The sequence below is a fragment of the Lactuca virosa genome, chromosome 9, assembly GCF_052849685.1.
Source record: "Lactuca virosa cultivar CGN04683 chromosome 9, Lactuca_virosa_CGN04683_v6, whole genome shotgun sequence".
In the NCBI taxonomy this organism is placed as follows: domain Eukaryota; kingdom Viridiplantae; phylum Streptophyta; class Magnoliopsida; order Asterales; family Asteraceae; genus Lactuca; species Lactuca virosa.
In genome coordinates this window covers 89,570,742-89,596,201 of record NC_136434.1, presented here as the reverse complement: position 1 = coordinate 89,596,201, position 25,460 = coordinate 89,570,742, and the positions used below count along the sequence as shown (strand labels likewise).

Sequence of the window (25,460 nt, the reverse complement as noted above, 5' to 3'; positions counted from 1 at the left end):
GAATAATAATAACAGGGGATAATGTTATAAAAAGCCTTAAGTTTGGCAGAAAATGTCGGTTTTACCCTTCGACAGATTTTTTGTTCGTTTATACCGCAAACTTGTCATTTTTTTGCCGGTTTTGCCCTTTTTACCTGCAATAGCAGGTTTCCAGGTTACCATGAATTATTTTTTGCGAAAAAACCCTTAAGTTTACAAATATTTTGCAAAAAAACCCTTAAGATTATAAACATATAAAATATAAATATATATTCAAATTTTGATAAAACTAAATAATTTTTTTAAAAATTAAATGTCAAAAGTTTATATCAAAACTAATATAAGTTTTATTGAACTTATATTATGAAACCAAAATTGAAATATATTTTTAGCTTTACATACGGTAAATTTTATATTGGTTTGATATAAACCTTTTATATTTAAATTTTAAAAAAGTTACATAGTTTTATTAAAATTTGAATATATTTCTTAATTAATACTTCAACTTTTCAAAGCAAAACTAAAAAACGTCTGATAGTTAATAATTAAGTATGCTAAAATAGTTAAACATATGAATAATATGACATCAATTACATTCAATTAATTTTTTTAAAAGGAAAAAAAATATTTTATATGTTTAAAATGCATTTCACAATTCATAATTATATGCTTTGTAATTTTTGTTTTCCATAACATAAACTTCATTTTTACAGTTGTGTTTTTTGTTCATGAAAAAAATAGGATATAAGGTTTGTTAAAGACATTTTACATTTGGAAAATGGTTTAGAGGAAATACATATATAAAGTTAAAACCTATCTGCACACTAGGTTCATCTATTTTTTGTCATTTTTTTTTGGATAAACTTGTTAATAATTGATATGAAATCAAAGAAGAGTCTATTTAACAAAAACACATATCTTTAACATTATGATTGAAAAAAAAAAATCTATAAATTTCACAACTCAACGCCTTCTCACAACAGAATTCTTCTCCTGTGTCACCAATTGCTCAAGTGTCACAAGAGACCACCTATCATCAGTCTGAGCAAACACCTTCTGATTCAAAGAATCAATAATCACATTCACATTCCCAAATCCATAAACCTGATGTCCATCTTGCATTCTCCCCACTTTCGGCTTAAACAACAAATTATTATGCTGTGCATGAACCTCAATAACCTCCTTCAAACTCATATCACCACCACCACCCATCTCATCCACCCGTCCCTTTGCCGCCTGTGCAGCCGCCGCCCTCTGAGCCTCAAACTGCCTCTGTTCACGCGCCTTCAAGTAACTTATATTCTCCCTCAGCCCTGGCTGCACCACCTCCAGCCCTTCTGCCGCCTGGTTCATCATATCCAAACCCATATTCAACCGATACCTCACATGCTCATTTGATAAAAGCTCAGCTGGAATCAAATCCTTCCACCCCAAATACCAATTTGTCACTTCTTGAAAATTCGGCTTTGAACATAACCACTGATACAAAACCTCTTGCCATTTGTTAAAAAACACATCCATTATATGAAGCATGTGATGAATCGGAATCACAGAAGCCCAATTCCTCACCCAATAAAACTGGTCAAGCTTCTGATCCGCAGGGTTGACTTGAAACTCATGCATCACACCCAATAACTTAGGAATAATATATCTAACCATTATCTGTTCCCAGCTTGTTGGGTCAAAAACAGTCTTCCATGGTGACAAAATATAGTACGCTGACATGTCACTCGGATGCCACGCGTGCAAAACACTTTCTAACCGATTCCGTATCGTATGATATAAACTCTCAAGCTTTGTACCTAACAACGGAAGCCATGGGTGGACCCACGAGTGTATCGGAATGGTTTCGCGACGTGGATCCCACGAATCAACAGCAGATGTTAACTTAGGCATGACAATGTTGTCAAGTATGGTTTGAAGAGCAGAGTGAGGGAGTAACTGTTCCCAAGAATCTAGGAATCTTAACAACGGTTCCGGGTCCCGCGCTTGCCACGTGTTCGTCCCTGAGATTCTGACAGCTGGAAACACAACCTCCATGAAAAGCTGAGTGTAAGGTGAATCGAAAATCTCGTCTCCTTCTAATAAATTTTTCCATACTGACATTGCGTTTAACCCGTGTGATGGGTTATGAAGTGGGTCCCATCCTTGGAAAACTCTAATGAATAAAGGTAATGCTAAAGAGGAAGCGATACTAGGTAAGCTGCAAATTTTGTATTCGTTTGGGAATCGTTTGTGTAAGTCAGTAAATGACGTGGCAAGGGAGTCTAAAGTTAATGTTCCTAACAAGCTTTCGTTGGTTAAATTGTCCATTATAGTAACTATCTCTTCCATGCTATCGAGTTGTTTCTTTTGAAGGGTAGCATCGTCTTTTAGCTTTTCTTTTTCTTTTTGTAAAGTGACAACTGTCTCCCTTTCGTTTCTCAATTGTTGGTCGATTTTTTGTATGTCAAGTTCAACTAAGTCAACGATTAAATTGAGATTATGTTGGAGCTCTGGCATTGGCTTATCATTCTCTCTTAGTTTTTCTTCAGCATTTAAATTTTCTAAATTTGTCAACACGCGAACTTGTGGGCCCCGCATGTCGAACACTTTCTGGACTACATCGATTCCTTGTTCTTGTTTCTTCACCAATAGCTCCTCTGCAGTTACGTATTGTTTTTTCTTCTTTTTTGAGCTGCTTTGTTTCATCCATGGCTTCTCTTTTTGTTGAATCCCAGGAGTCTGAGGTAAAACCTTAATCTCATCAACTGAATCCTGCAATGTTGGAGCATTAGCTGCCTCTTTATAATCATTAAACCCCATTCCCATGTTCTTGGGGCGCAACTTTGCTTCAATTGGAGCAACAATCCCCTGTGCATTCTTCCCTAAACCACCTCCTTTATACCCCATTTTTTCAAGCAATTTCATACCAATACCCTTTGTGTGCTTCTCAAACACACCAACATTGCCCTCATCTTTTGCTTCTCGTTTTCCCAAACCTGGTTTAGTTGACTTTTTGTTTAATCTGGACTTTTCAATTTCCTTTTCGCGCCTCTGAAGTGCACCTTCTTTGATCATTTTACCAAATGCTGTTGGAAGAAAGTCAATGGTGTTTTCGTTGACCTCTTTTTTGTCATCATTGATGTTGTTTGAATTGAAACCGAGGCCTTGACCTAAACCTGGCATGCTGTCATCATCTGGATCATCTTTTTGGTTCTCCTGTTTTGTGTTGCTATCGATCTCTTCATTTGGCATTACAATCCCACTTGATACAAAATTGAGTGGTTTAGTGAGATCTTGTTGTTTTTTGGATAAACCTTTCTTTCTTTTTTTCTTGGAGTTACCTTCAGAATCACTATCTGAGTCACCAGAAGCAAAGATACCATAGAGGACATCATCTTTGGTTTGGTGACGTTTTTCTTTGCGTTTTCCATAGAATTCACTACCAATCCATTGGCCATCTTCATAGTCGTTTTCCATCCCAAATCTCTCCCTTTCCTGATCATCTTCCATGATTCCTCAGGAAAATAACCTGTGAAAAGATTCAACCTTGTTGTAAGTATATGAGGGTATAAGCTGCAAGTGCTACTTTATTTCATATATGTGAAAGGAAATTTAGAGATTAGTGACAATTTGCTTTTAGTTTGTATAGAAACTTTTTGGTCAATCACTTTAACAACTGGAATTTTTTTTGAAGTATCTAGGTTACCAAAAACTGGATCATTAATAACCACATGACTACAATTTACAAGGAAGGACAAAATTACAGTTTACAAAAAAACAAGAACTCAATAAAAAAAGCAAGAACTTTCACTTTTGGTTCCCAATCGAGGCAACTAAATGAACTAATAATTATAAAACAACCACGCTTTTAGTTCAATGAAACCTAATCAAATTCAAATATTCTGAATTTGATAATTTCAAACTAAATTGAAGAAAACAAAAAAGCATTTGCCAATATCTAACAATTAGAAAAACGTGAAGAAAGGGGAAACTCTTTCAAAAAATTTCAAATTATACAAACTGTTACTTCACCCTAGGAACTCCTCGAGAAGCTTTCAGATATGAAGAGTTGTACATGAAATTGAGGCGCTGTTTGATGGTTTTGTCAATGTAATGTCACAGAAATATAAGATATCTCCTCAAAATTGTGTCGGTGTACATATTAAGAGTTGCAAAAAGACATACCTTCTGAACAACCGAATTTACGATGAATAGCAACAGACGATTGTATGGAGTGGGATGAACAGGTGATTAATAAACACCAGGATAGTGAAGCCGTGAACCAGATGGAGCGAGAGAGACGAAGAGAACGAGAGCCAGAGTTTTAATTTCGAATTGTGAACACAAGAACTGAGCCCTAATTTCATATTCTAAACACAAAAATTAAAGGGATCCCAAAATTAAATAAACTAAATAAATAATTATTAATAAAAATAAAAATAAAAAATATAAATATACACGTCTAAGATTTTTACATAATTACAAAACATCAAGTTTTCTAAATTTAGTATTGGAATTCGTATAAAAAAATATATAATGTAAAGTTATCTAAATTTAGTATACGAATTCGAATAAAAAACTATGAATCCAAATTTGGAATATACAAAGTATATTGCCAACAAAACTTTAATTCTTTTGAGTTTTTACAATTTATTTTTTTGAGTAAATGTCCATGTGGTTCGGTCAAAATTATACTTTGATCTAAGATGAATGACAATAAGCAAGATGCAATACATGCAACTACTCTCAACATTTTGTCAATCTTAAAGTCTAACTCATAACAAACGTCAGATGCGAAAAACTCATGACAGACAGTCAATTTTTATACTCACATCCGACAACAAAATAATGATGGTCGGGTCTGAAGAATGTACGACAGACGAAATTGTTGAGTCACCCTCACACCCACAAACAAGGCACTAGGGCCATCCAAACCTAGGTCACACAAGGGGTAGCAAGCTTCTACTCGTGCACGTGAGGATTATCTAGAAATTTACTCACAAACAAATGACAAACAAAAACAAATGTCCATTAGGTACTCGAGACCACAAAATCACACTCATTCTTGCATGATATGCATGCATGCAACAAGTAGGATGCCAAAAATCTCTTTTCTCAAAATAAGCATTTTAGCTTTATATCAACCAAAATCATTTCTGAAAATTATAATTTCATGAGTGCGCAAATAATCCACATACAAGCAACTACCAATCAAGTATATGTTAAATAGTTTCAAGACATAGAACCAATAATAAGGGATGTGCATTCCCGGAGGTTCTAAAACACAATTGTCAAGAATATATGAATTCTTACTAACAAAGAATAAGATAAAGCCCCTCAATGCAAAACATTTTCAAAACATGCCTTTTATTTAATTAGGACGTCCCGAATTATAAAATATAGTATCATGTAAAGGAAAACACATAAGGGATACATAGTGTCGAAATCATATTTATATACGTGCATTTACTTTAAATAATGGGAAACACATATAACATAATCATATAGTGGGGATAGTGTTCCAAAGTAATTGTACTCACCTTAAGTCCTGAGCTTGCAACACCAAAAATCTTCTAATCATGAGTTATGCCACTTCTACCTCCAAAAATTCCCAAATAAAACACCTAATATCATTACAAGGTGTTAAAAGATTATAATCCCCTTCTATGGGTCAACTTAATATTTTAAGTTCAAAATACCCCAAAATAGTCTATTAAATCACTTATTAAGTTGTTAATTCCGAAACTCAATATTTATGGGTTAAAACCCTTCCTCGTGTTAAACAAAATATGATATCATGTATTGCTTATTAACATGAAAACACTAAAATAAAACATGATAAAAACGATCAACATAAAAAAAACCTTTAGTTTATTTAATTCATAACTAATCTTACAACGGAAAAAAAAACATTTTAATATCATATAAAGACCGAATTGAATTTTTTAAACACGAACACATTGTAATATTATGTTTTTTACATTTTACATTTACATTTTACACACAAATTTGAATTCCAATTAACCTACACGCATACGGTATTTTTTTTAAACCGACTCCGTTACGCGATTATCCATTTTATTTTCGCTTTTTAGTTGGTATTTGATGCAGCTTGCCCCCACCATAAGTCAGAAGTAGTCGCATAAAGTTTTCGATTTATTTTTCACCTCGACGACTACCGCCACTAACCTGCTTTGCGGATGATGGAAGAAAGCGGAGGAGCAGCCGCCGCCGCCCCAACCACTACCACCACCACCACCGGCAACGAAGTTGAACATACTGGTGCCAGTAACATCAAGGTTCAAGTGTCTTATGGTTCCAACAATTTCGATGTCTTCGTCCTTCCCCAATCCACTTTCGGTATAATTCCTTACTTTCTTTCAAATTTCAGTTGTTTATATTACTTGTAACATGTCTGTATGTGTTTATGGTGATGTTAATCTACGTATACAACTTCAGTCTTCAAAATAGAACTGCGTCTGGATGCTTACCGTGTTATATTGCCCTCCTTCCTCTAAACGTAATCCCCTTTTGATATTAGAGGTTTAACGTAATGCTTTTTAGTTTTAAAATCCTAAAACATTTTCAGTTTGTAAAACCTAATTTATTTTTATTGTTTTAGTAGATTCATAGTAGTTTAATATATTTATCAAGTCTTTTGTTTGACTCATCTAGGTTCAACGTGGATCTGTAACTTGTTTGACACTCAAAAGCAAAGTATGAACTTACTTTTGGCCAAATTAGGTCAACGTCGATGCTTAAATCATCATTTTTTATAGCTTATTTTCTCCATTTTCCCCAAATCAACATTCAATATATTAGGATTTGACATGGGATTTTTTTTCTCCTCAGCTTTCTTTTTTCCTTCGATTTTGTACGATTTTAGTGATCAATGTCCCTCAAAAACAACAAACATATGAGAGTTATAGAAAAAGAATGATCTTCATTCCTATAAGGAAGGTTTACCATTTAGCAAACATGACATTTTTGACTCTTATGTTATCACTTTCCAAAACCCTAAAAGACATTCCATCTGCTCTAAAATACACTCAACATTTTCTGTTTTGGGTTGTCCTTAAGGCAATGTTTCCCTTTTGCCAAAGTTTGCTAATCGTTAGAAAACACACATAAGTTTGACTTGTATCAACAAGCTTCCTCTATTTTCATCATTATTCAGTAATATATTAGATATTCGATTGTTAGTCAAACACGTTCATTAAATTACATGACTAGTCAAACTTTTGCATTTATTGATGCGAGGGAATTCGGTTTTTGTATTTTGATGCTCTAAAGAGTAATTCTAAGAAGATCAGAACTATGTTATTCATAGTAATTATTATGTGGTTTAAAGTATATTGCCTCCTTCATGCTCTTAATTCTAAAAGAATTGATATGTAGAGTGTAGATATTGGCTGTATGTCTGTATTCATTCTTCTTTTAGCCTTTTTGGAGGGAAAATTAACCTGTATATGAGTATATCTTCATGATTCCTCTTTAAGTAGGAAAGGAAGATATTGTTTGGCTGTGCTTTTCTTTTAGAAATTTATTTATGGTTTTCAAATGTGTAATCTGTAAATGGAAGTGTTTGGTATTTATCAGTTTCGTTTTAACTTAATGAATCAATGAGAGAATCTGACATAATGGTTCATTCAAGTATTTTCTTATACTTGTGAAATATGTTTATGTTAATGAAGGTGATTTGAAAAGGGAGATTGCAAAAGCAACTGGTTTAGAGCCTGAAGCTCAAAACCTGTTATTTAGAGGAAAAGAAAAAGATGAGAATGAAAGGTTGGATATGGTAGGAGTGAAGGACAATGCAAAGGTGATATTAACTGAAAATTCACCTACCAAAAATAAAGATAAAGATGAAGAAGAACATGAAGAAAAAGAAGAAGAGAATCTTGAACAGGTTGAAGAAGAAGTGAAGGAGATATCAAAAGGGGTTGAGGCTGTTAGTTTAGTTAGAAAGGAAAATGATGAGTTTGCAGAACAGGTAATGATGAGGATGTGAAGGGCATTTATGTCTTTAGCTGATTTTTGCAGTTTTCGTCCCAAAAATATAGTAGTTTGGAACACTGACCAAATTTATCAAACAGAACTTTGAAATTAAAGGCAGAAAGTGATGGATTTAAAATTAATAAATTGTATTGTAATTTGTAGGTGGGAAGCCTAGAGGCAGTAGTGTGTTCAGGGACTCAGGTTTCAGATAAAGATTTTCTTTTCTTAACCGAGATGCTGATGAGGCAGCTGCTGAAACTTGATGGAATTGATGCTCAAGGAGAAGGGAGAATACAAAGAAAGTTGGAGGTTAGTGTTGTAGAATATTCTAATGCTACTATTGAGAAAAAAAAAGGGTATTTTAGACATTTCACAAAATAGTCAAATTATCGTATTGTGTAAAATATTCCAGGTGCGACGCGTACAGGGCCTTGTGGAGAAATTGGATGATCTCAAGGTAAAAAACTCGAATCCAAATCCAAACCCAAACCCAAGTAGCAATGTTCCGGAAGCTTCTGCTACAAAGGCTACTCAAGAATGGGAAGTGTTTGAATAGTTACAGTCACCAGGTATTTGTTTTGAAGTTATACCATTATTTTTGATGATGAATATAATTTTGAATTGGTTGGAATATTTATATCAAATGAAAATATTGATTGCTATATGTCCTATTTGTTTTTTGTTTTGGTTGGGTGGGTTTTGTGTATGTGTTGTGAGAAGAAATATAAATATGATTGTGGGTTTTTTCTTATTGCTTGATTTGACAAGAAATGAAAATGTGATTGAAAATTGATAATTAAAAAAAAAATGACAGACGGATAGAACCAACGTTTTCTTAGGTGGCATGTGTTTTCTTAGAAGGTCTTCTTCAGCTATGCTATTTGCGGGAGGGTTGAAATTTTTATTAGATATTTCTCCTGAAGACTGTTTGTTTTTAGAAGACTGAGAATCTAAAAAGATTTATGCGTCCTCTTTTTGTAGAAGAGATGACAAAAGTCTTAAATACTACATACCTTCTAACCCACAAAAAAAAACCCGCCCTAACTTTTCATGCTTTTTTCTTCAATGGTTTTCTTCGACCGCCAACTCCACGACCACTGTCACCTCTGCCGTTGCCACCACTACTACCTCCACCCCTATGCCCCTTAACTAATACCACCTTAGCCACTATCACCATCACCTCTGCTACACCATTGTCACCACCACCACTTAGATTTGAATTTAGCTTGAACGGTTTGAATCCATGTCTTGAAACAGAAATCAATTTGGATTTTCGTTTAATAAGATCAAATCGATTTATTGAAACCCTCTCAGCCACATGACTATTGATGTGGGCCGAAGCTATGCATTTTGTTTATGTATTAAAAGCATACCCTTTGACCTTTTTTTAGAAGTACATAGCAGTGTCATGTCATGACACGTCAAAAACATATAAACATATACATTTCGTAAGGGTATGCATTATGCTATAACATCCCATTTTTTTTTATAGTTTAAACTAATGTAATAAACCATGATTTATTTATTAATTCATCAACACATTTTCTCAAAATAAAAACCTAGGAAAACTCTTTATTATAAATTAAGGTCAAATGAAAAACGTGAATAAAATAATATAGCAGAAGTCTTAAACTTTAAATCAAAATATTAAATGTGAAATGTCATAATATAGTAGTCTAAACTATAAATGTGTGCACAATAACATTCATGTCGTGTCCTTCCCTTTAACTATCACGGTGGATCTTGAAAAATATTAATAAACAACGGGTAAGCATAAAGCTTAGTGAGCATAAATGACTATATATATTGTCATATGCACACGTAAGCATGTAACTGATTCTCCTTGTCCCTTTCAAGAGCAAGGTTGTAAACTGATTCTCCTTGTCTTTTTCGAGAACAAGACTATAACTAGTTCCCATTGTCTCTTTCGAGAGCAAGACTATAACTCATTCCCCTTGTCTCTTTTGAGAAGAAGGTTGATACAACTAAACATATAAACATAACACAAAAGCACATACCACGTAACATATAATAATATGTAGAGTCATGAAACTTACTTGATCTGATAATGTCAAAGCTGATGGAAAAAGGTCTAGGGGTGACCAAGTTCTGATTAACCTACACAGAATACCACTAGTCACTACTTCGGCCATATTCACACTCTCGTACTTAATAATACTTATATAGTATTTATTTTAGTTATATGTTTGTACACCAGTCTATTCATGGACTGAGTTACCATTCCATTTGTTGGTGAGAGACTCTTACATATACAATGTAAGAGAAAGGAACTGTAGTCAAAGATTTTCACTTTCCCTTACAACCAATGTAAATAACCATAAATTCTTTTTTTGTTTTCTTTTTATAAATCAAATAAGATAAAGTTAATAAAGAAAATTTGATAGTATACCATCCCAAGTTGCCAATCGGAGAAAACAACCTCGATTCCTTGCATGCCATAATAATATACCCAAGCTTTCTGAGAAACAACTGGTATAATTTCTTTTTAGTTCAGCACCAAGATTCTTTTTCTATTACAAAGTCACAAGTCCATATGATGTTTCATTCAAAATTACTAGTAAAAGGACTTGAATCAACATAAATTAGAGTATAGTAATATGAATCGACATAAAAAATTACATGGATTTGATTTGTGAACATTGGAATCCAACCATCTCTTACTTTTATAACATCTTACAAATTTAGTACAAAACAAATATCAAAATGAATTTTCAATAGTAAATGACCCTAAAATCTTCACAGACAAAAAAATACACCAAGAATGTTGAAAAAAACATTATTAACATGAGTTCCTGAGAGAGGTGCATATTTAGTGGTGACGAGTGTGTAGCTGGAATAAAATCATAAAGTACAAGAATGAAAGAAAGAGAGAGTGATATTGTCGATAAGAAGGAATTGATGAAGGAACACAACAATCAAATGAAAGAGAAATTGATCATACAAAAATTACAAAACCGTTTATTCGGAAAAAAAACGAACGCAACAATAATGTAACATCCCAAATGTTGGATTATGTGTCTAAGCTCATAACTATATTTTGTATGTACTTGACCCGATAGTAGCATGGTCCTTTTGGGTTGCCTTCACCAAAGCAACTTGACTGTATGAATTATAGAGAAAGAGGTTAATTATGATTTATTAAAATATTATGTGAATAATATATTAAAAGAGAAATCATATTATTTAATTGATATTGGTCAAGAATTAATTTAGAATTAATTTTGTGGTCAAAAGAGATTAATTAAATTAAGGGGACTAATATTGTAATTCTGTGATAATTGCAAAATGGGATGAGGATCCCTATGGATAGGGGTGGACGAAATCTTATGGATAACCCATAAGGATTTCGTCCATGATAAGGATTCTAGAAGGATCTTATGGGCTGCTTGGAGCCTAAGCAACCGGATAAGGTCTTTGACTGAAACCCTAATTCTTCAGCTATATAAGGAACCCTTTGGCATCACATTTTCGGCTACCAGAAAACCTAGACGGATCTTAGATCCGATTTTGAGCCTCCTCCTCCTCCTCCTCCTCCTCTCTCTTTCTCTCTCTCATATTCTCCAACTTGCTCTTGGTGTTTGTGATCGATTAGAGGTATTACACTTGTGATATTAAAGCTCTCAAAGGTTAAAGATCTAGCTACAATTGAAAGGTAACATCCTAACTTAGTTTTAGTTATGATTTTTGATTTTATGTATGCTAGATTAGGGTTTGCAAGCTTTGGATGATTATTGCATGTACAATTAGAAAAACTAGATCCAAAGCTTTAGGGTTTGCATGTGCACCGTATGATTGTTGTTTTGCTCAAAACTCATCAATGGTATCAGAGTCTAGGCTGTTTTTCTATTATATTTGATGATATGCTTAATTGTTCAAAGCAAAAGTTCTTTTTTTTTCGATTTTGCATCTGCCTGATGACCATGACGTGGCATATCTTGCCACGACGTGGTGGCGAGTCAGAATGCATATTTTCGGGATTTTGGCAAAGATTGGATTTTGAGGATTACCATAAATTGTTTCTTTAATTAAAATTCGTTTTTATCTGTTATGGTAATGCATATCTTAATCCAATTAGAAGATAATTGTTAATCCATAAGATAATTATTAGTTTATATGATAAAGATAATTATTTGTATTATTTGATGTGAATTATCTTGCCATTAATTGAATTATGTCAAATTTAGATAATGACAAATTATTTGATTAATTAAATTATTTTAATTTGATCAAGAAGTTTTTGAAAAAGTTTCAAAACTGGTCATCAAGTTTTGGAATTTAAATTTTAATTAAAAAGGTTTTAATCTTGAAATATTTAAATTCTAAACCCTAGAGTTTTAAAAGTTTAAAATTCAACCCTTATACTATTATAATATTAAGAGGTTAATATATATATATATATATATATATATATATATATATATATATATATATATATATGTATAAGACGAGTCAGTCTTACCGTTAGTAGACCTCATTCACGAAGCCGGTCTATAAGTGGGATATAAGGTTACTGCCTATAAAATAGTGGTTTGATGGGTGTCCACTCTCACCCACTGCTTCCTTGATTGGTGGAGGGTCGTTAGCCGAACGGGTAGGATAGGACAATTAATTTCTTATTAATAAGTATAATGATTATATAAAGTAACTAAATGTTTTTATAAATTCCCAATCTTAGTTACTTTAGGAAAAATGTGAAAATGTATGCTATTCCATGAAATTGCACTTTGCACCTTACCAAGTCGTTAGTGGAGCGTGTGTGGTTAACCGAAACACTAATTTGGGACTAGCAAAGGTGACAAAGGGTGACTCGATGTTTATCATAGATTGATGGAGCATGTGTGGCTAACCGACACATTGATTAGGTGATAAATGACATCAAGAGTACCAAGCACATTTGCATGGTTATTCACACCTTGTTTGTGATCCTCGGTATCCTAGTCACAAACTTGAAGGGCATAATCGAGATTTAAACATGTCATTGAAAATTTCAATAAATCTCAAAAGAATCTAGGAATTTCAATTCATTTAAAACTTAAAATCCTTTTCGTTTTTCATGGTGGAAATTGGTAAATCGTCATTTACCTACCTTCAAATTATTTGCAATTAGATTACGACATCCCTATTCTGAATTGTAAATAATTGTGTTGGATTCTAGCCCTAATTTCTCATTTAGGTGTTTAAATGGGGATTCTTATCTAATCTAAACTTTGTTCCTTTTCTTTTTCAGATGTCTACTCCAAACAACAACGTTTCTGGCTCAACCCCTTCTGGCTCATTCTCACTCATGAACTTGTGTGGGAGGGTGATCTTCGATGGATCCAATTTTAACGATTGGATTCGCAACATTCGCATGGTCACTCGCTACGAGGACAAAGAGTATGTTCTCGACAAGGAGCTGAAGGAGGTTAACCCAAATACTGCTACTCCTGAGGAAATTGCTGCGTATGATGCTCATGAAAGAGATGATACTAAGATGCATTGTATCATGCTCACTACAATAACTGCTGAACTCCAAAACTCCTACGAGGACTACTATCCATACGAGATGCACCAAGATTTGATGGAAAGGTACCATCAAAGTGTTAGGCAGGAGAGGTACGAGATCATCGCCTCGATGATCACTACCAAAATGAAGGATGGAGAGTCCATCACGGCCCACTTGCAGAAAATGCAAAGGTTTGTGGACCGCTTGCTGAAGTTGAATGTGAACTTCGATGAGGAGCTAGCCATAAATATCATTCTACACTCGTTGCCTCCTTGTTATGACCAGTTTCGTATGACCGATCATATGAACAAGGAGGAGGTCACTCTGAGCAAGCTTCAAGGCCTGCTAAGGACTGCTGAAAGTAATCTAAAAGGAAAATCTATTGCATCTGCTCCTACTACTGCTGCCCCTGTCTTGGCTATTGGTCAAGGAAAATGGAAGAAGAGGAAGGCTCCTTCTAAGAGCCACAAGGGAAATTCCCATGATGGATCCTCTTCTAGTGGGACCAAAGTTGGTTCTGCTACCCCTTCTACCAACCCAAAAGAAGCAGAGTGCTTCTACTGCCATGAGAAAAGGCATTGGAAACGAAGCTGCCTTGAAGTATCTACAAGACATCAAGGATGGGAAGATAAAGCCCACCTTCGCAGGTATTTACGCTATTCAATCTAATAACTCATCACATGCTAGTTCTTGGGTCCTTGATACAGGATGTGGTTTTCACATTTGTTCTGATTTGCAGGGTCTAAGAAGAAGTAGGGATGTAGAGCATGGGAAGATGAACCTGATCATGGGGAATAGGAAAGCGTCGCCTGTCACCAAGATTGGAGTTTACTCTTTAGTGCTTAGTAGTGGGTTAGGTTTAGATTTGAATGATTGTTGCTACTTGTCGGAAATGGCGAGAAACATTATTTCTTTTCATGGTTTGTACAGACAAGGTTTTAGATTTTCGTTTAATAATGAAATTAGTTCTATTAATGCTTTATTGAATGGTACTTTTTATTTTGAAGCATTGCCTTGTAATGGAGTATATGAAACTGTGAATGTTGTAGATAACTTAGGAAATAATGTGTTGCATATTGATTCGTCCAACGGTTTGGACAAAGCATGCTTGTGGCATTGTCGTCTTGGACATGTCAACAAGAAGCGCATAGCCCAACTCCAAAAGGATGGAGTGTTGGAATCATTCGACCTCAAGTCGGATGAAACGTGTGAATCTTGTTTACTTGGAAAGATGACCAAGTTACCCTTCACTGGTACTTGTGAAAGGGGTGAGGGTTTATTGGATCTCATACATACAAATGTATGTGGACCCTTTAGATCTACCACAAGGGATGCAAACCGCTTCTATGTGACTTTTACCGATGATTATAACAGATATGGGTATATCTACTTAATCAAGCACAAGTTAGAAACTTTTGAAAAGTTCAAAGAGTTTAAACAAGAAGTGGAGAATCAGTTGGGCAGGAAGATAAAGATGCTCCGATCCGACCGAGGAGGAGAGTATCTTAGTATCGAGTTCCACAATTATCTTAAGGAATGTGGAATTGTTTCGCAATTGACGCCACCCATAACACCACAGTTGAATGGTGTGGCTGAGAGGCGCAATCAAACCTTGTTGGACATGGTTTGTTCCATGATGAGTCGAGCTTCATTACCTATCTCATTCTGGGGGTATGCCTTAGAGACTGCCACCCATATCCTTAATCTAGTCCCAACTAAGAAGGTTGCCAAAACACCTCACAAGATGTAGACAGGGAAGGTTCCCTCGTTGGCACATATCAAGGTTTGGGGTTGCGAGGCTTTCGTAAGACGAGAGACTCACGACAAGCTCGAACCTCGTAGCGAGCGATGTATTTTCATCGGCTATCCACATAAGTCCTTTGGATATCTCTTCTATAGACCGAGTGACAATGTTGTTTTCGTTGCGAGGAGAGGGGTTTTCTGAGAGAGAGAGACCTCATATGCCAAGAGGACAGTAGGAGGCAAATTGATCTTGAAGAGCTTCAAGAATCAAGCGATGAAGGAACCTCTAACACTGACGCTCAACCCGAGTTGGAAACTCCTATTGAACCGATTGACGAGTCCCTACCTCTAAGACGTTCCAGTAGAGTTAGTGTTCCACCTGTATTATATGGTTTCCATATAACTGCTGAGGGTGATACGTTTATTAGTAATAGTACACTAATAAATTTGGATGAACCTAACAACTACAAGGAAGCTATGGCAGTCCCAGAGTCTGCGAAATGGAAAAAGGCTATGGATAGCGAGATTCAGTCCATGTATGACAATCAAGTTTGGAACTTGGTTGACAATGTGCCAGGTCGTAAGACGGTCGGGTGCAAATGGATCTTCAAAAAGAAGACTGACATGGATGGGAAAGTACACACGTATAAGGCGCGATTGGTTGCGAAGGGTTTTACTCAAACTCCCGGCGTTGACTATGACGAGACCTTCTCACCAGTAGCGAAGATAAATCTATAAGGGTTATGCTAGCCATAGCTGCGTTTCATGTGACAACCCGAACCTTTTTCCGTTTCCGTTATCCGAATTCCGTTAATAAAATTTGAATTTTGTTAATTTCCCGTCAAACTTCTTGGTTTAGAAAATCATTTAGTTTTATATAATTAAATTTATATATGCGATTCGGAACCAAATCATGCGAACACCCGAACCCCTTGGAAAATCAAATAATTTTCGGCCATAGTGGGTCTACGGCCGTAAACCCGTGTACGGCCATACACTCGTTTACGGCCAGTGTCGGGTGGACTTCACCACCGACCAAAGAAAACCACTATAAATACGAGACCCTACCCCTCATTTACAACTTTCTGGCCGAACACCCACTCCTTCTCTCTATAAACTCTTGACCGTACACCCCTAAAAACACCCTTATCCTTCCAGAAAACATCGAGAATCACCATTGGGGGTCATTTCGGAGCATCTAGAACACGTTTTTCATCGATTTCAGCACTCTTGTTCTTGAGTGTACGGCCGTACCCCTTCAAATATGCAAATCTTCATTGACCGCACACCAGTTTACGACCGTACACCCTGTTCACGGCCGTACACCCTGTTCACGGCCGTACACCCTGTTCACGGCCGTAAACCCCGTTCACGCCGTACAAACTTCCTAACACTTTATCTAACGAAATCGCTAATTTAGATACATTATGTATTTAATTGTTATTAGGATTCCGTTAGGTGCCACACTACAACTCGAGGGTCTTCATTCCAGTTCATTGATTCAACACTTGTACACAAGTAACAGTGAGTTCATACCCCTACGCTTTTATGATTTTTAATGTTTTCAGGGGGAATACAAGCCAAACACAAATGATTTTAACAAGTTAAAACTTATGCAATTGATACAGTCAAACGATTTCCACGTTTTATAAAATATTTAGATATTTCATCCCTTTTGTACTATGTTGAGCATAAGGGACACTTTTATCCTGGAAACCTAATTGCATAATTTTCAGAACATGTTACTAACTATGTTCATAACATTTCAAGCAAACTATAATGGGTATAGTTTGGGGAATTCAATACACAGCTTTTACCGATTCAGATTTCATACATGGGTAAACCTATAAACTATGACAGATTTAGTTTATGATATACATTACTACAAGAGTACAACATTTAATAATTAGTTAAGTAGAATTATTACTCTATATAGTATACAACATATTCAAATACAAGAGAACAATACATAATTACACGTAAAACTGGATTATACATAATTGTGAAACTCTACTTCAAAACTGTACCCTTACTTGTACTAAATTAAATCCTATCATAGTATAACCAGAGTCTCCTGGAGGGAGAGTGTGAGATTTGTGAATAGATCTATTCGGGACTGACAATCTCACACCTGAACTGCTAGCTATAGTTAGGCAGGCATGCCTGGGGTGACAAATATCATTTAACCGACACTTGAAGAACGTCGTAAAGGTTACTAGGTCATATCAAACATTGTTATACGACTCACAATAAGTATAAACTAACCTTTGTTTACGAGATGTAACGCCCGTGTTTCGGGGCTAAGCATTTTTAGACGATGTAATAGTCTAGGTCAACTATTGTAACTATTTTTGATGTAATAAAGATGAAATATTTGAGTATTTTGTGAATTATGTGAATTTATATGCTTATTATTTAATTACAAATGTATAATTAATAAAGAATAAAAATAAGTGTCAAAATTAAAGTGTGAGATAAGCCCGATATCTTTACATAAAGTTGTAGTAGTCGAAACAAGGATTCCGGAGATATAAAGAACGCCGAAATCTTAGTTATAACGAAGAAGTTATGACCTGTAGAAGTTTCGTGATGGAACCGGCACGATACCGGGAAGCGTAAATAGTGAATTTACGATAAAGCGATTTTTAGCCTTAGCGATCTAAACGAAAGTCGTAGAAAACGTTAAACCGAGAGCGTCCATAAAAAGAACGCCCAAATCTGACTTCGTATGAGGAAGTTATGATTTTTCGAAGTTTCGGCTTAGTAGTGTACAGCCCGAAGTTCGAATATTAGATCGAGCGATTTTTAGTCGACACAACCTAAACGAGAATCGAAGATCTCGTTAATAGTAGCGCAACGATAAAAAGACAGACAAAAACGGACGTCGGATGAAGAAGTTATGAATTTTTAACGGACCAACCCTGTCCCGGCCTGTTAAAAATATAACTTTTAAAATAAAGTCAAAATTAGCCGACGGAGTCTAAACGAAAGTTGTAGAGTACGTTCCCGCCTACGCGTGGATATAAAGAACGTCGAAAACGGAGCTCGTATGCGAAAGTTATTATTTTTAGAAGTCGGGAAGGAAAATTACGAAATCTGCAAGGAGGTGGTGACGTGGCCAAATCTCAGCCGTTGCTTGCTGAGCACGGCCTCGCATCCGATGATCGCCACGAAGCCTTGCATACGCGCCGCGTCCGAGGTTGGGAACGCCCAGCGTACCGTTAGCCTTATCCCTTCCGTGTCCGATGTGCGAGCCAGCTGGTGCGAAGCTGGCACCCTATCCGAAGTACGCCCCGCGTAAGCCAAGGACTACGCCCCGCGTACGTCCGAGGCTGGTGCCTATAAAAGGGCTGCGAAGGCTGCCGAGGAAATCACACAAAACTCATTCTTTCTCTCACTACTTTCTCTCTCTAACCCATTTTAACCCCCTAAACCCTAGGAAAAATCCCTAGCACCCTAAGGAAGCCCCGAGGCTCCCGGAGTCCCGAGAAAAATGGTCTTTCGGTTCGGAAACGCTGCTCCGAGCAAAACCCGGTTTTCTTTAAAATCCGCTGTAAGTGAGCTACGCCTACGCAATTTTTAATATAACTTCTAAATAATTATAGTAATGTTATTAGGTCCTTAAAATAATTATTTGGGCTATTATTATGAGTTATATTGAGTGTTATTTAACGCTTATATAACAATAATAATAGCTAGATTATTAATTAGTCACGGTTAACGTTAAAACTAAACTCTAGTGGTATTAATACTAGGTTTTGGTCAAGGAAAAATTGTTTTGAGATAACGAAGTGCTGTTCAAGTACCAAGTCACCACCTAATCAGGTGAGTGCATAGTTACTTTCATCTTACACATAGATATGAAGTATTTTATATAAATTACGTGCTATATGTGCATATTATCTGAATACTTGCTGCCTATGCCGATGAAAGATTTTTATACATGTTTTAAATGATTTAAACTGTATATGTATTTTATATCTACAAAAATGTTGGGGTAAAACATGGGTAGATGTAATAAGACGATGTGTGATAAAATGATGAGAGGCCTCGATGTTGTTGTTGTTGTTGATTATGTCATCTAGCGGAGTATGGATGACAACCACGGACTCTTCTAGACAGTCCGGTGGAACGCTAGCAGGCTCGCAACCTGTAGGTGTTTGTGAACGATGTGTTCACCGGTGTACTCCATCCCCCTCATGGTTGCCTTTAGGACATTTATTGCTGAGGAACCCCCTTAGCAGTAGTGTCCATCCCGATGATGATCCTTAGGCTAGGTCCCTTATGATAGGTGTTTAGGGATGTAAAGTGAGGATAACGGGAACGGGTAATCGGGTTATTGTTGGTTGATGAAATTAATAAACTTATTTATTGTGGGTTGAAAACCCTATGTGCTCACCAGGCTCCCAAGCCTGACCCACTCAGTTTCATCTATTACAGGTAGTGGCGTTCGAGCATGGATGTGATGTTTTGGATGAGGGATTACGGATATAGGCCTGTAGATATGAAATAATGTAGTAAGGCTTATATTGTATTGTTTATGCTTTTGATCTGTATCGAACATGACATCCCGAGTCTTTTAATGAAATACATTTCTTTGGAAATGCTTTTGATAAATCTTTATCATATTTTGTTTTGGGACAAATTCCGCAACACTTTTATTTAAAATGTTACTCTGATTTTCAAACAAGCATAAATAAAATCGGTCTTTTCTGACCGTGAAAATGGGGATGTCTCAGTTGGTATCAGAGCATTAGTTTAAGCGAACTAGGAATTCGTAGGATTTCTAGACTTAAACTTAGAATGCTAAGCGATGATGTGAGATGCGAGCACTAGCTTATTTTAGGAATTATGCCTAAAATGCTTTTATGTGCTAAATGCTTTGTGCCTGATATGTTGTTAATTGTTCGGATCTATGGTCTGTTGCCGACCGGATCTGGAAACCTTATGTGTTTAGGATTCTAAACGTACGACTACGATATTAGAACTAGCATGTAAACGTTTCGGAGTGATAAGGATGATTTAAACGTCTATCCTGAATAAAGATCTAAATTCACCTTATTCGTGTATGGATCAAGATGGCAAGAACCCGCAGTGGAGCTGGGAATGCAATTGGGAATAGGAATCAACCCCCAGTGATTCAGCAAATACCTGTTGTAGCGGATGTTGCTGAGCCAATCACGATGGCCGGAGTGCAAGCGATGATCCAGATGATGTTGGATCGTCAAATGGAGGAAACCAGACGTTTGCTCCAACAAAATCGCGAGGAAGCTACCATACCAATCGTAGAGCCCGAGCTGAATGATGGGTCATCTGAAGGAGGAAACTACAGTGGGACTGTTGGTCAAGCCAACCCACCGATAGTTAGGCAAAACCACCTATATGGAGGAAATGACGGGCGTGGATGCAAATACAAGGATTTCATGGCATCTAAACCATCGTGTCTATCTGGAAGCCCGACGCCGGTGGAAGTCATGAAATGGATCTCCGAGATGGAAACGATGTTTGAGAGTTGCGAGTGTAGCAACAGGCAAAAGACCGCTCTCGCGGTTCCTCTGTTGAAATCTGGAGTACTAAGCTGGTGGAAGCTACTAGCTGATTCAATGCCCAAAGAAGAAGCGAGCAAGATGTCGTGGGAGGATTTTCTGGTGCAGTTAAAGATGCAATACTGCTCTGAGCAGGATCTTCTGGAGATCAACAACGAATTCCAGAATATAAAGAAGGGAAGAATGAGCGTTACTGAATACGCTGCAAGCTTTACAGAGAAAATGAAGCTTGTTCCTCACCTCGTCCCAACTGAACTCTCCAAGGTTAACAAGTTTGCCCTCGGATTATCAGCAGACTTCGGTCCAATGGTCAAGCAAACAACCACTCTGAAAGCCGCCATCTGGTCTGCTAAAAATGTGGAGACCCGGATATGAGAGAAGGGGCTGGAGAGAGCGGAGGTGGGAGAGAAAAGGAAATTTATGGGTCGTCGAAATTCAGTAAGAAAAGAAAGTTCTCAAGGTCTGGTACGCAGAAGTCTAGAGGAGGTGAAGCCAAATGGTGCGACAAGTGCAAGAAGAAGCACCAGGGGAAATGTGACGGAGGAGTCACTTGTTTCAAATGCGGAAAACCTGGGTACTATGCCAACGAGTGCACGTTCACTAAGAAGGTCTGTTATGAGTGCAACGAAGAAGGGCACATTTCGAGGGACTGTCCGAAGAAGGAGGCAGGAAGACCCAACATTCCACCGAAGCCGAAGGCGAGAGCCTTCCAGATGACGCTCGAGGCTGCAAAGGAGGCAGCAGACGTCGCTTCAGGTACCTTTATTGTAAATGGATTGCCTGCCAATATACAATTTGATTCGGGAGCAAACTATTCCTTTGTATCGCATAGATTTGGAGGAAAATTAGCATTGCCTGTAGAAAAACTTGATAATGCCCTAATTGTGGAAGTTGCCAGTGGCAAGTTCGTACCTGTTAGTAATCGTATTAAGAACATCGTCATCGACCTAAACGGAAACGAATTCCACGAGGAGCTGTTACCCATAGAATTGAACGGTTTCGACATCGTTCTGGGAATGGATTGGCTTAGCGCCAACGATGCTGAGATTCAATGCCGAAAGAAGATAGTAAGGGTAAACCCACCCGGAAAAGAGTCATTGATGGTGTACGGGGACAAACGCCGAGTAAATTCTGGAATCATCTCCCTGATGAAAGCCAGAAAATGTTTGTCCAAGGGATGTGCATCATACTTGGCATTCGTAATCGATGCTAAGAAGGAAAAGAAAGAGGTGCAGAATATACCGGTTGTGTGTGATTATCCGGAAGTCTTTCCCGAAGATCTTCCCGGATTACCGCCTGATAGACAAGTGGAGTTCAGAATAGACTTGTTACCAGGAACAACACCGATAGCGAAAGCACCATACCGATTAGCACCAACGGAGATGAAGGAGCTCATGACGCAACTTCAGGAGTTGTTGGACAACAGTTTTATCAGACCTAGTTCATCACCCTGGGGAGCTCCGGTGCTATTCGTGAAGAAGAAAGACGGAAGCATGAGAATGTGTATAGACTACCGAGAGCTGAATAAGGCAACGGTGAAGAACAAGTATCCATTGCCAAGGATTGATGACCTATTCGATCAGTTGCAAGGTTCGAGCTATTTCTCAAAGATCGATCTTAGGTCAGGGTATCATCAGCTGAAGGTGAGAGAGCAGGATATCGAGAAGACTGCGTTCAAAACGAGATATGGACACTACGAGTTCTTGGTTATGTCGTTTGGACTAACCAATGCTCCAGCAGCATTCATGGATTTGATGAACAGGGTTTGTAAACCATTCCTCGATAAATCCGTGATAGTGTTCATCGACAATATTCTGATCTACTCAAGAAGCCAGGAGGAGCATGGCAAGCATCTACGAGAAGTGTTGGAAGTCTTGAAGAAGGAGAAACTATATGAAAAGTTCTCTAAGTGTGATTTTTGGATCCGAGAAGTCCAATTCTTGGGTCATGTGGTTAACCAGGAGGGGATAATGGTTGACCCAACAAAGATCGAAGCTGTGATGAAGTGGGAACGACCAAAAAGTCCCACAGAGATTCGAAGCTTTCTAGGATTAGCCGGATACTACCGATGATTTATCCAAGGCTTTTCTTCGATAGCTGCTCCATTGACAGCTTTGACCCACAAAGGAGCTACTTATACATGGAGTGAGAAGCACGAAGAAGCATTCGAAAAGCTAAAGAAGAAGTTATGTGAAGCACCGATTCTTTCTCTACCCGATGGAGTTGAAGACTTCGCGGTCTATAGTGACGCATCTGGAGTCGGGTTGGGTTGCGTTCTGACCCAAAGAGAAAAGGTGATAGCATACGCATCTCGACAATTGAAAGAGTACGAAAAGAACTACCCCACTCATGATTTGGAGTTGGCAGCGGTAGTTTTTGCTCTAAAGATATGGAGGCATTACCTCTATGGTACGAAGTGCAAGCTTTTCACTGATCATAAGAGTCTCCAGTATCTCTTTAATCAGAAAGAATTGAACATGAGGCAACGACGCTAACTGAAATTACTCAAGGACTACGACTGTGAGATACTTTACCACCCCGGTAAAGCAAACGTTGTTGCTGATGCTCTCAGTCGGAAAGTCAATCTTGAAAGAAAAAGGCCAAGAGCGTTGAGAATTGAAGTTGTCTCGACAATTGTGGAAAGTATCAAGAAAGCTCAAGAAGAAGCTTCGGAAAAGAATGACCGAAAAAAAGAACTTTTGGGAAGGACGTTGGTATTCGGTACTAACCGTCAAGGACTGAAGGTATTCCAAGATCGGATTTGGGTACCTAAGACGGGAGGAATAAGAGATATTCTGATGGAAGAAGCTCACAAGACCATGTACTCGATTCATCCCGGTAGCACAAAAATGTATAGGGACCTAAAACCCTACTACTGGTGGCCGACGATGAAGCTCGATGTTGCGAAGTATGTGGCCGAGTGTGTAACTTGTGCAAGAGTTAAGGCACAACATCAGAAACCGTACGGGAATTTACAACCTTTACCTGTACCCATGGGTAAATGGGAAGATATCACCATGGATTTTGTGACTAAACTTCCCAGGACGAAGAACGGTCACGACATGATTTGGGTGGTCGTGGATCGTTTCACTAAGAGTGCACACTTCATAGCAGCCAACGAAAGGTGGTCTATGGATAAGCTTGCAAATGCTTACGTGAAGGATATTGTGAGACTTCACGGTGTTCCTCTAACGATTGTATCGGATCGTGATAGTCGTTTCACGTCAAGGTTTTGGGAGAAGTCTACAAGAGGAATTGGGTACGAAGTTGTGTTTGAGTACGGCTTACCATCCGCAGACTGATGGTCAGAGCGAAAGAACGATTCAAACGCTTGAAGATATGTTGAGAGCATGTACCCTAGAATTCCAAGGTAACTGGGATGAGCACTTACCTCTAGTAGAATTTTCCTACAATAACAGTTTCCACTCGAGCATCAAGATGGCACCCTATCAAGCCTTGTACGGACAGAAGTGTCGTACGTCGTCTTGTTGGCTTGAGGCTGGAGAAAAGCAGCTTATGGGCCCCGAGATAGTCCATGAGACTGCTGAGAAGTTAAAGGTGATTAGGGAAAGAATGTTAGCAGCTCAGGATCGTCAGAAGAGCTATGCTGACAAGAAAAGACGACCGATGACCTTCGAAGTTGGGGATTTGGTTTTGCTTAAGGTCTCACCGTGGAAGGGACTTATAAGATTCGGAAAACAAGGAAAGCTAAGTCCAAGGTTTATTGGACCGTTCAAAGTTCTTCAGAAGATTGGGAACCAAGATTACAAGCTGGAATTGCCCGAAGAACTCGATGGTATTCATAACACCTTCCATGTGTGTTATCTGAGGAAATTCACGGGATAAGTTCCCGACATAATTCCGATCTCAGAGCTAAGAATGGATGAAAACAAGAGGCTGATTGAAGAGCCCGAGACAATTGTTGACCGTAAGACTAAGAAGTTACGACGCAAGATGGTCGACTTAGTGCTAGTCCAATGGAAACATTCGAATGGGCTGAATCTCACTTGGGAAACAGAGGATGACATGATGAGTCGCTATCCGCATCTGTTTGCTGACGCATGATTCCGGGACGGAATCATCCTAAGGGGGAGAGAATTGTAACGCCCGTGTTTCGGGGCTAAGCATTTTTAGACGATGTAATAGTCTAGGTCAACTATTGTAACTCTTTTTGATGTAATAAAGATGAAATATTTGAGTATTTTGTGAATTATGTGAATTTATATGCTTATTATTTAATTAAAAATGTATAATTAATAAAGAATAAAAATAAGCGTCAAAATTAAAGTGTGAGATAAGCCCGATATCTTTACATAAAGTTGTAGTAGTCGAAACAAGGATTCCGGAGATATAAAGAACGCCGAAATTCGAGTTATAACGAAGAAGTTATGACCCGTCGAAGTTTCGTGATGGAACCGGCACGATACCGGGAAGCGTAAATAGTGAATTTACGATAAAGCGATTTTTAGCCTTAGCGATCTAAACGAAAGTCGTAGAAAACGTTAAACCGAGAGCGTCCATAAAAAGAACGCCCAAATCTGACTTCGTATGAGGAAGTTATGATTTTTCGAAGTTTCGGCTTAGCAGTGTACAGCCCGAAGTTCGAATATTAGATCGAGCGGTTTTTAGCCGACACAACCTAAACGAGAATCGAAGATCTCGTTAATAGTAGCGCAACGATAAAAAGACAGACAAAAACGGAC

At 37.5% G+C, this 25,460-nt stretch overlaps 2 protein-coding genes across 2 annotated transcripts; one reads left to right on the top strand and one right to left on the bottom strand.

Moving 5' to 3' along the window:
* Positions 1-859: 859 nt before the first annotated feature.
* Positions 860-4,315, bottom strand: STIPL1 (GC-rich sequence DNA-binding factor-like protein with Tuftelin interacting domain-containing protein). The gene is made up of 2 exons (XM_079071473.1): positions 4,150-4,315; positions 860-3,493 (listed from the first exon to the last, which is right to left on the bottom strand). Exon 2 carries the CDS (start codon positions 3,472-3,474, stop codon positions 943-945), a length of 2,532 nt encoding a protein of 843 aa, XP_078927599.1. The 5' UTR covers positions 3,475-3,493; positions 4,150-4,315; the 3' UTR covers positions 860-942.
* A 1,767-nt stretch (positions 4,316-6,082) lies between these two features.
* On the top strand, positions 6,083-8,626 carry LOC145141349 (BAG family molecular chaperone regulator 4-like). Its single transcript, XM_079074634.1, has 4 exons — positions 6,083-6,324; positions 7,659-7,957; positions 8,125-8,271; positions 8,375-8,626. Exons 1-4 carry the CDS (start codon positions 6,165-6,167, stop codon positions 8,516-8,518), a joined length of 750 nt encoding a protein of 249 aa, XP_078930760.1. The 5' UTR covers positions 6,083-6,164; the 3' UTR covers positions 8,519-8,626.
* Positions 8,627-25,460: the final 16,834 nt, after the last annotated feature.